Source organism: Tachypleus tridentatus, chromosome 13 (assembly GCF_004210375.1).
Source record: "Tachypleus tridentatus isolate NWPU-2018 chromosome 13, ASM421037v1, whole genome shotgun sequence".
NCBI classification, from domain to species: Eukaryota; Metazoa; Arthropoda; class Merostomata; order Xiphosura; family Limulidae; genus Tachypleus; species Tachypleus tridentatus.
In genome coordinates this window covers 121,668,431-121,681,723 of record NC_134837.1, presented here as the reverse complement: position 1 = coordinate 121,681,723, position 13,293 = coordinate 121,668,431, and the positions used below count along the sequence as shown (strand labels likewise).

Sequence of the window (13,293 nt, the reverse complement as noted above, 5' to 3'; positions counted from 1 at the left end):
GATCGCAAGCGACAATAACACTTGATTGCAAAGAGCGCGAAAGCAATTGGCCTTCAACTTTATATTTAACACTAGACAATTTTCTTTGTGACCTTTGTCCTGCTATATGTTAGTTCCTTGGTAATCTATAGAAGAAGAAAGCGAGGTTTAGCTATGGTCATTCGTTATTGAGGGATTAGTCCATGTTCATCAACAAAGAGGGGTGAGCTGAACTGTGCCCATCAAATATCGTATTAATTATGTGAGAGATCAAATTAAGTTTACTCTCTAGTAAAACATCCTTGGAGCTTTATTTCAGTTTCGTTTTTGTATTTATGGCATGACCAATAGGGTTATCTGCAGTCTTCCCTAACACTGAACTACTGACTAGTGGGTAGTACTTCAACCGCACGCACCATCCATGCTGAAAATGACCGTCACTCTTATAACGCAACGGTGGCTTAAAGCGCGGGAAATATTTAGTGGTATCGTACGGATTCGAACCCAGGTTGCCAGCTACGAAATATAGAGTATAAAGTCACAACCAACCGCTAGTACAGCGATAAGTCTACGGATTCACAGTGCTAAAATCAGGGGTTCAATTCCCCGAGATGGACTCAGCAAATAGCCTGATGTGGCTTTGCTATATGAAAACGCATACATACAGCCAACCAGTACAGAGTATAAAGTCACAGCCTATCACTGTTCTGTCTTTTTCCACTTTCCAAATAAACCAATTATAGAACTGCAGCTATCATGAAGACAAACTCCCATCTATACGTCTGTAATTATCAACATTTATTATAATTCAAAACTGTAGATCCTTTCTCATCTTAAGATAGAAGTAGCGAAATACATGGAGTTTTTGTTGTTTTGGCATGAGTGCGTGTGTTTTTTGGGGGCATCCACCAATTAATATAAATTCGAATTTTGGGTAATGTTGATAATTTACAGGCTACAACTGTAACTAAATTTGTAAAATATCCCTGTAGATAGCGTATTTTGTACATTCTAAGCTATTTTACACTCGCAATGTGATGTGTTGTACAAGATACGACCTTAAGTATCAATGGATTCCCTGAAACGTAAAGTTTAGGGTGTTTGGCTGGTTGTTGTACACTGATTTTACGTTCATTTGTTTTGTGTTAGCTTATTCAAATTCGAGTAAAAATACTCGAGGGCTACGTGATATAACCGTCAATAATTGTAAAATGCCAGACTAGAGAGAAGGCGACTATTCAACATCACCCACCGCCAACTCCTGGGGTAGTCTTTTACCAATGAATTGCATGGTTGACTGTCACATTATAACACCCCCTCGTCCAATACAGGCGAGCGTACCCGGCAAGTGTTTCGATTCCGCAGACTGTGAGCCGACTGCCCTAATCATTCGGCAGTAATGTGCTAATTAAATTTAAGGTAAGCAATCAGCTGTACTTGAAACCAACTGCGTTTACAGTGACTGAATCATAATATTGGAGGACCTACTTTGACAAGTGTGAGCGCACTGCTCGTGATATGTTAGTTAGTAAAATGTTAATGTCACCCAGTATTTGTTTGTAGTTAAGCGCATACCTACAAAATGGGCTATCTGTGTTCTGCTCCCTACGCGTATCAAAATCGTCTTTTAGCGTTGTAACTCCGCAGATATACCGTTGTATCACAAGGGGGCGTTAACATCACTACTGTTCTCAATGTCAGTCTTTGTTCGAGAAAAATCTGTAGTTTATCTTTTTTTTAGTAACAGAATTACTTGACAGTTTAATACGGAAAAATATTTCTTGTTGTTTTTAGAGCAAAACTACACCATAGGCAATCGGCGCTCTGTCCACCTCAGGGAATCGAAGCTCGGACTTTAACGGTGGAAGTCCGTACACCGTGACCGTTAATATGAATATAAAGCACTCCGCCTTCTTAATTGAAGGTCTCCAAGATATCCACACAGATACAACAATTACCTTCTTAAATGTAATTTTGACCGATAGGGCGATTTCACTTAAACATATTCGTGTGAAACGTGTCAGTCTTAAGGTTGAGATTAACAATTTTTAATAACCAACGCAGTAAGTCACGTGACAATTACGGCTACACAACTTAAGTAGCGATGGAACAGACTGTATCAGAACTATATTATGACGTTAATGTTTTATAGGCAGTACGTAACAGACATTTCCGACTGAAATACTCATACAAGAAGATCATAAAAATGTGTTTAATTCGGAAACTTAAAATGATATTGGTAAACAAAGGAATATGGATCAGTTTGGGGACCCAGAATTATCTAGCAAAAAGAGACAAGTAGCAAATCATACCGCATATTAGACATTTTATTATTGTATAGAGATATGAAAATTATGTACTATTAAGAGAAATGATATTATGTATATATATATTTATATATATGTCGTAATTAACGTACGTTTTGGTCCATTAAAATAATTACACTCCTGCATGGCGTAATATACACGACAATTTTTTTTTCCCTGGACGAATACTTCATGAACAAGTTATCATTCACTTTATGTGTCCTCAAGAGTAAAGTAAATAACACAACTGTATATAAAATTAATAAAAACCATTATTACAAATGAAGTATTTTAGTGTTTTAAGACTCAAACTCTATACCTAATTTTATACAAGCATAATACGAAGTTTATTTGATAAAAAGTAATTAGCTTTATACTGCCAATAGAAGTTTTGCTGTTAACGAAAAGGGGCGATGCACTGGATAGTAATTTAAGTTTAGTTTGTATGAAATTCACGCAAGGCTAATTTTCCAGTGTAAGGGAAGGCAACTAGTCATCACCATTCACCGCCAACTCTTGGGCTACTCTTTTACCAACGAATAGTAGGATTATAACACCCCCAGGGTTGAAAGGGCAAGCATGTTTGGTGTGACGGGTATTCGAACCCGCGACCCTTGGTTTACGAGTCGAGTGCCTTAACCACCTGGCCATGCACAGTAATAGAGAGTTTTGTTAACGTGAAGATTCATATTTTTCGGCTAAAAATATAACATATATTCGGAAAAGATGCAACACAGCAGGTACCATTAGAAAGTTGGTAAAAACCTATAAATCTTAGAATGATCATGCTGTGGCTTTATGCATATTTTAACAGGAGGGAATCGTCAATAGCCGCGGCACTTGAAATTCGTTTAAGCAGAATTAGAGTAAATTAATCTACAAGGCCTTGGTCATGGTCAGGGTTTGACGTCCGAAATTGGTTAAGAGAAGACGGAGATATAAGCTAAAAGTTTGTACTTGTAGTAAAAAAAAACACACCAAAAAACTCACAGCTGTTATGCGTGGCTAAAAATATATAAATTTAATATAACCACTCTACCTTTTTAACGACTCCTATTTTCAGTCAACTAGAACAGTGTTCTGTTACTAAATTTCACGATATAACGGAAACGGATTTTTCAAAATAAACGGTACTTTACGCACACGTGAGCTAAACGATTAGGTCACAGATCTCTAAAGATAGCAATCTCTAACTTTGAACTACTGACCACAGAGACGACAGACAGCTAGAAATACGCGTTGGCAGAAGTTTTTTTTTTTAATTTTAACCGAAAGTGTGGCTTTTCTACATGAAAATCCACATTGCTCACCGAGAGGACTCGAACTCGTTATTTTAGTGTTGTGAATCCGAAAGGGTGGGGAATTTTTAAAACCGAATAACAAGATTAACATTGACATCTATAACACACATACAGCTGAAAGTGCACAGATGCTCAGGTTCACGACTTCTCGATCCGCCGCCCGAAACACTGTATCAAGTCAAGCTTAATGGGAACTAAACCACTGTCAAATCGTCAGTAGATAATAAAATTAAAACTGCAAAAGTTGATAAGTATTAATGAATTTACAGTTTAAATAAAACATACTTCGAGACAAATTACGAAAAAAAACGTTTTATTGAGATGCACAGAGATTACAAACATGACAGACGACGGGGTATGGGATCGAACCCATAATATTAATACCACAAAACACGAACCAACAACACAGTTATCACAATGCAAAGTATCCAATTACTTTTCCGAAATTCGTAAGGCGAATAGTGGATGAAGTTCAAATAAATCGGGAATTTGAGATGTTATCAAGTTTCTATATAATATGAATCAAACCTCCCACAGAAAGAGATGTCATAAGCAATGGTACTGACATCTAAGAACACTGATAGAATGTTTCCTTAAATACTTGATGGTGATCAGACATTACTAGAGCAATAACAACTTTAGAACGCTAGAATCACCGATGGTAGAATTAAAGAGTGCCATCTAGTGACAGTCGAAAGGGAATACACCAAAAAATATTACTTGGGTTTGTATCAGAAACAAAATAATACACTACTCCACCTCTATTGTTAAATATCGTAGCGAAGTCGCCGATTAGAAATTTGTAATGTATGATTTTGCAATTAAGATTGTCTGATATTTATTGTTTCCGATATAGTGCATGAAATACGGTGGGTGAAAAGCTATTTAAGTTGGAAAGTTATAATTTCGCATTAACAGCATTATATTTTTTTTTTTTTTTGCCGCGCATAAGCCGCACATTAAGTTCAGGCCTAAACACAACTTAATAATGTAAACGTAGACTTCCTTTGTTGTACACGTTCTACACACAACGCGTGAGCCGAAAAAAAGATTCTCGTAGCACACGAACGACAAATAACTGCTAGGCCTAAAGTGTTTAAAAAGAAGTAAAGCTTTACAAGCGGGACTGAAACTTTGAGGGGGAAAAAAAGCGCAAATAATTTACTTTAAGTTTAAAATATTGCATGAAGAATTACCACACCGTTAATAAATAGACTATTTGGCATTAAGTGATTACCGAAACACCTACCTCCTTGGGCACATTCAAATCACGTGACATCACAGGTTATTTTAATGAAGGCTCCCCCAGACACCCACACACACAAAAAAAAACTTTTCTCCATCCACTCAAGTTCCCAATAAGATCTAATAATAAAAATGAAGATAGTTGATAAAACACATATACTGTTTAGAAGGTTCACACGTTTCGAAATACACTCATTTCATCTTCAGCGAAACCTGAATATCTTAAGAGATAATCAGTAACCAAAACTATAATGTCATTTATCACTTAGTTATTAATAATAGTAAACATAAGGATAAAACAAAACGCCTCTTAAAAACTGGAGTCTGTGAACATTCATGAGTATATAACAGAACCAACTATCTACTACTAAAACCCAGCCATCCATTCGTTCATGTTCTGAAACCATAGGTCAGAATATTTCATTTAAAGATTTCTACGTCATCACTCGTCTCCGGACCTTGAACTGTACATTAAAGAAAGTTTATTCATAGACCGTCCAACTTTTAACCAACAACTGACAAAGCTCTTTAGATTTAAAATTATTCTAAATTTTCACACTTGAAAAAACTTAACTGTTTTGTTTTATGTATCTATGATCCTTCCATTTAGCACTTTTATTAATAACTAAGTAAACTACGTTATTAATGCTAATTATAGTTTTGGTTAACAGTCATTTTTCTAACACGATTTTCAGGTTTTGCTGAAGGTGAAATGAGTGTGTTCTGGAACGTTCGAACTTTATTATACTTCGGTTTCTCCACCATGAATTCATTAAGACATAAATCCACCCACTTTTATCAGATACAAGTAAATGTACAGTCAGACACGCATTATTCTTGTTAAAGATTTAATAGTTAAAACTTGGCAGTTCGAAGAATAATATAGAACATACCGAGAAAAGTGACACCAGTAATGTTGCCTGACTGGTAAAAAGGCAACGTTATTTCCATAAAAGCAGGCCTAACAATGTTTCTCTAACTTTACATTATTATTACTGGTGCCATTACTACTAGAAACCTTAAAAGTATATACACGAAGCAAAGATAATTTTTATCAATGGATTTTATATCCAAGTTGTGGTTTACAAATATTTAACTATAAATATATACATGTATATCTTGCAAAAGCATACTTAAGACGTTAAACGGCATTTATCAGTACTCGTGAAACGAAATGTACAAAAGTTTATATGAATATTCAAGAAAACTATGTACAGGATTTCTTAACACTTGTGATTACAAAAATTTAAAATAATCGTGTTTTTCTTTTATCTCTCTCTTAAGGACCCGTTGTAAAGCATCGATAAACTTCACATAATTGTCACAAACCCCCTGAAATTAGGATGGGACCTCGACCAAGAGGCAGTATTGTTAATGAGAAATGTAAAATTATAAAAATCGCTTGGACCGAAAGAAGACATAACGCTTAAGAACAAGTGGTTGCACACATGGAACTTTTTAAAATATCTCAACAGTACAGTAACTAAAGACAAAACACAAAATCACTTCAATGACTTTGGAATACGTTTGGAATACAGAACCATTTATAACACAGTTTTAAAAAATAAGATTTAAAAACTAAGATAATTTTATTTTGTTTTTACATCTTTACGAGATCTATGTACTTTCTGGTATCTTTATTAGTTTTTGAGTAATTATTTGTCAAGAGGATAAGTCACATTATTCACAATTAAACTCCTTTCACATCAGATGAACGGTTTGCACCATTCTGACCAGTTGATAATTTTCTACAAACTTCTATCTAGCTGATTCTTCTGACCAGCAGGCAGTTTTCTACAGCCTTCCATCTAGCTGATTCTTCTGCCAAGCAGGCAGTTTTCTACAGACTTCTATCATCTGAACGTTCTGAACAGAAAGTAGTTTTCTAAAGGCTTCTATCTAGCTGGTAAAAGTCACTCACCCACTACAACTGTGACAATCAGTGCTGTACTTTACTGAACAATAAAAATATTACGCAGTACAGAAAGATATTTCTTTGCTTGAAATATAAACATTTCTTCTCTTATACGCCACCATTTTATATCTCATCCATTACTTCTCTCAGGATTATACATTACATTGCTTGTTAAATAAATATTTTGATTTGTCGTACGAATCTTCGCACAGGAATTGAACGTGTACAGCCATCAACATCAAAATCAAATCTTAGGCGACACTGAAACAATACGAACGTTTTAATTTTGGAAATTTTTAGAGGAGAAATGTTTTAAATGCACACAACACGCGTAAATTTGATGTCGATTTAAAAAAAAAAGTCTTTTTTTCACGTTAAAGTAAAAACTATTGGAGAAAAACGTTCTTCATGTGAAACTTTAATCAAATCGCACATACAGTTTCTGTAGGTATGAACAAATCTTGTTGTATAAACCAATCTCAGCACATGGGTACGAACAAATCTTGTTGTGAAACCAATCTCAGCACATGGGTATGAACAAATCTTGTTGTGTAAACCAATCATTGTGCATGCAAGTAAATCTTGTCTAAACATGAGATCTTCGAACTTTTTCTTGGTATCTGGACATATCATCATGAATGTCTGTCAGCTTCTTGTAAATGAATTTGAAAGAAGGTCTACTACTCGGCTTTCTGGTCCAGCAAATCTTCATTAAGCTGTAGATGGACAAAGGAGTGTGATCTGGACATGACAAAATGTTACCCTCCTGGACATACTTCACCACTTCCTCATGGGTCAAGCCATAATACGGCTGGAGGGCAAAGGAGAATACTTCCCATAGCACAACACCAAAAGCCCAGACGTCAGACTCAACTGTAAACTTATTGAAGAGAATGGACTCTAAGGGCATCCATCGGATTGGAATGGCATCATGCTCGTTACCTTTATAGTAGTTAGAGGTGTAAATTTTATGAGAAAGTCCAAAGTCCGATATTTTCACAACCATGTCATCACTGACTAGACAATTCCTAGTGGCTAGGTCACGGTGGACAAACTTCCGCTCAGACAAGTAGACCATTCCAGCTGCAACTTGTTTGGCGAGGTTAAGGAGGTCGAGATGACCAAGCCTAACATCACTAAACATGTCACCGTTCGGAGTTCGAACAATGTAGTTACTTGGAGCACAAGATCTTAGGAATTCATTCAAATCACCTTTTCCCATAAATTCAAACAACAAACACATGGGTTTTCCAATGGCACAGACTCCTAGTAACTTGACGATATTTGGATGGTCGAAATCAGCCAATATGCATGCTTCTCGTTCAAAATCTTTCTGAATATCTTCTGTGGCTTCCTCTTTGAGCATTTTGACAGCAATCATAGTAAATTCTTCTTCCTTGACTAGAGACGAAGCTTTAGCCTGGAAGACCCGCCCAAAGGCTCCTTGTCCAATGTCCCGGATGTAGATTATGTCATTACGAGGGTATTCTAAACTTTCCAGTTTAGGATTCAATTGCACGTTTGTTTTATGATAAGACATATTGGATGGAAGTTTGTCCAAATCAATCTCTACTTCCGCAGTAGACGTGGCATTATAGCCTTTGTGGATGTTACGAAGGCGTCTGCAACACAGAAGAATGGACAACATAAGAGCCACAGCTGTGAGACTGACAGCGCATACAATGAGAATGAATGAAGGAGTGAAAACAGGTTCTTCTGGAGGTACAAATGTGTCCAGCAGTTCAGTTTTGGTTTCTTCTTCCAACGTGGCATTTTCTGAATGTCATATAAATAAAACAGCAAACATTATTTTACAAGCAGCTGCACGCAATAAAACCAAATACAGTAAGTTTTCATTAGATAACAACACTCACAGAAAAAAGAAATGGTATACTGAACATTATAAGTTAACACTCACAGTAAAGAGAAATGGTATACTGAACATTATAAGTTAGCTGTAGCATGAAATAAGCTGAGTTCTCATTGGATAACAATACTTGTAATTAACAAGAAAACACAGAGACGGTGCTACTAGGAAGATGAACATAATACTATTAAGAACATTCCCGAGAACTAACGAGGAAAATATTCTAGATTAAGTAGGTATGTACAAACCACATTTGGGAATATCACAGTGTTGCCATCGGACCATCGGGTCCATTGTATAGCACCATGGGCTCGGTTCTTCACCTCCAGCGTTTCGACAGAAGTTTTCTGAGTTGAGGACTTCTGGAAAAACCATCGGGGGACGGTGATGTTTGTGGGGTTCCTATCCAAATGTACAGATAAAGAATTAATGTTTAGTGTATGCATGAATGATTACACGGTGAAATGGAAAAATATATTTTAATTACCGTACAAAAAGTCATCTACGTGTTATGAAACTAGTTTCAGACTTAAAACTAGATCAAGCAACAATAACCTATTCCAATGATAACAAGAAATATTTTCACACAAATATTTGTTAAATGGAAAGTTTTGGCCTTAAGCTTAAATTATGCAACAGTAATTTGTTGTTCAATAGAAAGTACCCTCACACCAAAAGATGTATATTACACTAGTTTTTGGCAGTAAGCCTAAATCAAGTGACAATAAGACTCATTTAAGTAGTTAGGAATGTATCTTTACTACTCATCACCATCCACCAACTCTGGGGCTACTCTTTTACCAACGAATAGTGGGATTGATTACAACTTCATGATGTCCCTACGGATGAAAGGACGAGCATGTTTGATGTGACGGGGATTCGAACCCGCAACCCTCAGATTACGAGTCGAGCTCCCTAGCCACCTGGTGATGTCGGTCAGGACCAAGCTAAAAGAACCGTGGTTACTGTAAAAAACAGAAAGGTTGTTCATCACTTGAACAATAAATAAACTAGGAAACGAACGAACCACGGTAATAGTTTGTTTCAGAAAATACACAAGGGCTTATCTCTGAAATGGCAGACCAGAGTGACGGAAGTTAATCGACAGTACACAGCGCCAACTCTTGACATGTGTGTTTTCTTATAGCAAAGCCACATCGGGCTATCTGCTTATCCCACCGAGGGGAATCCAACTCCTGATTTTAGCGTTGCAAGTCTGGAGACTTACCGCTGTACTAACGGCGGGGTAATTCTTGACATATCAAATCGTAAAACGAAACAAAAAATTCCGTGTATAATTTGACGACTGTTCTTTCGGTGGTCTGCTGTTATACCAGACACGTTAGAGACTATCTACCATGTTATTATCACAGTAACAAATATATACATATCAACAAACATCGCTCGACACAATCTCCTGTCAAACTACTAGGAAACGCATTTTCATCTGCGTTTATGTTGCGCTCACTCGCACTTGTCGACCGAGTCAGTTTCTACAGAACACGTTCGTGAAATTCTACGAAAAAAGAACTTAGTATTCGACAAGTGTTACAAACTAAGGTGCAGTGAAGTCGCCTTGATAAACTTGGAAAGGATACAATGTCGAATGGATGCAGCTTTGAAGATAAATAAAGCCTTCCTTTTTTACATACAAATAGATCAAAGCCACCTACGTATAATATTCAAAATCACACAAATTAGAATCAGTAACAGACTGGGAACAGAAACCCAGTAATCAGAAATCCCTGATGAAGTAAAAGCCACTATTAATATCTTATTCTGACCCTGGACCGTTATAAGTAATTGTGATATTTCAATAACAAATCCAGACAAATACGTCTCTTCGATTAATCCATACTTTTCACTGACTGTTGGTTCAGTTTGTAATCAATCAATGTCACAGTTATACACACTGGTCGATCCAAGTTGACATTTCATATACCAGTGATTGAGTCCATCACTGATTTATACACCTGTTCCATTACGTAATGAAAGAGCTTCACTCATTTGGCTGGTGAAGCTTACACGACGAAGCCAATACACCGTATCAGTTTTATAACGTCTCGTGTATCCTAACTTGCACGTGTTCTTTTCTAGCACAATTCTATTGATCTGCTACACAAATGTAAGCAACCTATCGTTTACTGAACGGTTACAGTTAACGAAATGAACAAGGAGCACACGCTATTACAACATTCCTTATCTCAACTTCGTGAAGAAAAAAACAAAACATAACAAAGACGTACACATTTACGAAGTTTGTTTCAAGAGCTATCTAACTTGAAAGTGATAGGACTAGAGAGAAAGAGACTAGTCAACTTTTGAACTACTCCAACAGAACTTGACGTCACTCTTACAGCGCGTCCGAGGCCCCTAACTTCAGTTTGTTTGTTTGTTTGTTTTTTTAATTTCGCACAAAGCTACTCGAGAGCTATCTGTGCTAGCCGTCCCTAATTTAGCAGTGTAAGACTAGAGGGAAGGCAGCTAGTCATCACCACCCACCGCCAACTCTTGGGCTACTCTTTTACCAACGAATAGTGGGATTGACTGTCACATTATAACGCCCCCACGACTGAAAGGGCGAGCATGTTTGGCGCGATGGGGATGCGAACCCGCGACCATCAGATTACGAGTCGCACGCCTTAACACGCTTGGCCATGCCGGGCCCCCCTAACTTCAGAACATGTTACTTGTGGCAATGGGACACGAACTACTGTTGGATACATAAAACACTTCAGTCTGAGTTATTATTGTTTATTTAATGATTTAATATTTAATGATTATTTAGTTTTCATAACAGGAATGTTAAAAGTAAATTATTTTTAAATTGATAGTTATAACAAGCTTTGTTACGTAACTCGGTACGAGTTGTACGTTGTGTATGTTTGTTTAATTGTTGTACAACGTTTTTGTAATATTGTTGACGTCATCTTGCTCAAAAGTTCGAAGTTTTTCTATCGTGTGTTATAAATACGTGCCGATACAGAGGAAGTTAAGAAAGCATGTTAAATGAGAGATAATTAGAGAATTGTAGACTAAATAACAGCTTGGCTGTAACGGGATGATATTTTAAAATGAGTTTTACAGTTTAATAGATAAGTAAAATAATTTGTTCTGTCAAAGGGTCTTCTAAAGTAAATGAACCCGTCTGTGTCGACTTTGATAAAAAGGAGACAATTATTTAATGTTCGAAATACAACTATGGTAACCCAAGGGGTAACGTAAGTGAACTTTATCGCAAATTGTACAGTAAGAAACAGAAAAGAGAAAACATTTCGTCTTGTCAGCTGGATTCTAAAGTAAATCAGTCTGCACGGATTTTTTATCGGAAAAGACAATTATTTATAGTTTTAGGCACAACCGTGATATTTTTTATTGTAAAGAAAGTTTGTACACATGTTTGACTTCTTTTGTATACATTATTTTAAAATAAGTGGACTGTGTGCTGTCCGCTTATTGTTCGAATTTATCGCCACCTACCGTAAATCATTCAGGCCCATAAAAACAATCATAAACCCTCGTTTTCACAGTCCAGGCACCCTAAAACCTATAATTAGGAAACTCAAAGTGAAAAAAATTGTGAGTTTTAAAAAATAACGTTTTCCTCTCAACATATTTTATTTTCATTTTACAGAAAAACCACAATGGGCTATCAGGTATGTCTAGCATGGGAAATCAAATCCCGTATTTTAGCGTTGTTAGTTCGTATCGTAAATTCAACGCTGACACACAGAAGGACGACTTTAATGTACGATGTTCGTGGAACATCTGCACGAGCATCTCTCAGTCGTAAAAGCCAATAAAACCACTGATGATACATCACAGAAAACGTGAAACAGCAGAAATCTAGTAATGAGCTTGCTTCACATAAGTATTATTTTTAAAACACGTGTAAGTTACACACTAAGTCTCCGTTTTGTTCAATTGAACACAACGAAAGAAATAATTTTTTAGTAATTGTTTGCAAAAATATTCATTATGGCTTGTTCACATTTGATAACATATGAATTTTTATTCATTTTTATTTCCTGGAAGATACACCTTAGAAAAGGGCTATATAAAATTGAAGAAAGGTTTATTTATCTCAACTTTTGAACAAAGCTACACGGGGGTTTTCTCTTTCTCTCTACGCATAGTCATCCCCAATTCTGAACTAGCAGCTAGAAGGATCTGATTTGTGTTGAATAGGAGGGTTATCTTCACTAGTCGTTTCCAAGTTAGCAATAAAAAAGTAGAGGGAAGGCAGCTAGTCATCGCCACCCACCGCCAACTCTTAAGCTACTCTTTTTGATTGTCACACTATAACGACACCACTGTTGAAGGGCATTTTTAGTGGAGACGGGGATTCGAACCCGTGATAAGCAGATTGCGAGTCGAGCACCCTATCTATCTGGCCATGAGTTAGAAGGAAAGTATCTCGTCAACAGCACCTATCGCTAATTTTTGGACTATTCGTCCTTTAATTTTATCCATAGTCCATTAAGTTTGAAAAAAAAAGAACAGCTACAAAATATAAACACGAATTAGACATAACAAAAAAGCATGATATCAAAATGTTCACAATTAAATACCAACAAGTTTGCATTAAATATACGATAGATGGCAACTGACTACGTTCTCACAAAAGACTGAAGTTTCCTTTATACAATAATGGGCTATTTGAGCTCTGTCCGTGATGGG

The 13,293-nt window shown here is 36.5% G+C and overlaps 1 protein-coding gene across 1 annotated transcript in view; it reads right to left on the bottom strand.

The window, feature by feature from the left end:
* Positions 1-3,887: 3,887 nt before the first annotated feature.
* Positions 3,888-13,293, bottom strand: part of LOC143237152 (tyrosine-protein kinase transmembrane receptor Ror2-like) — a 67,461-nt gene continuing 58,055 nt past the window's right edge. The window contains exons 8-9 of the mRNA XM_076476085.1: positions 8,862-9,015; positions 3,888-8,522 (exon numbers count right to left, since the gene is read on the bottom strand). Of these exons, the coding sequence (XP_076332200.1) occupies positions 7,333-8,522; positions 8,862-9,015 (1,344 nt within the window). The 3' untranslated portion in view covers positions 3,888-7,332. The remainder of the gene's footprint in view (positions 8,523-8,861; positions 9,016-13,293) is intronic.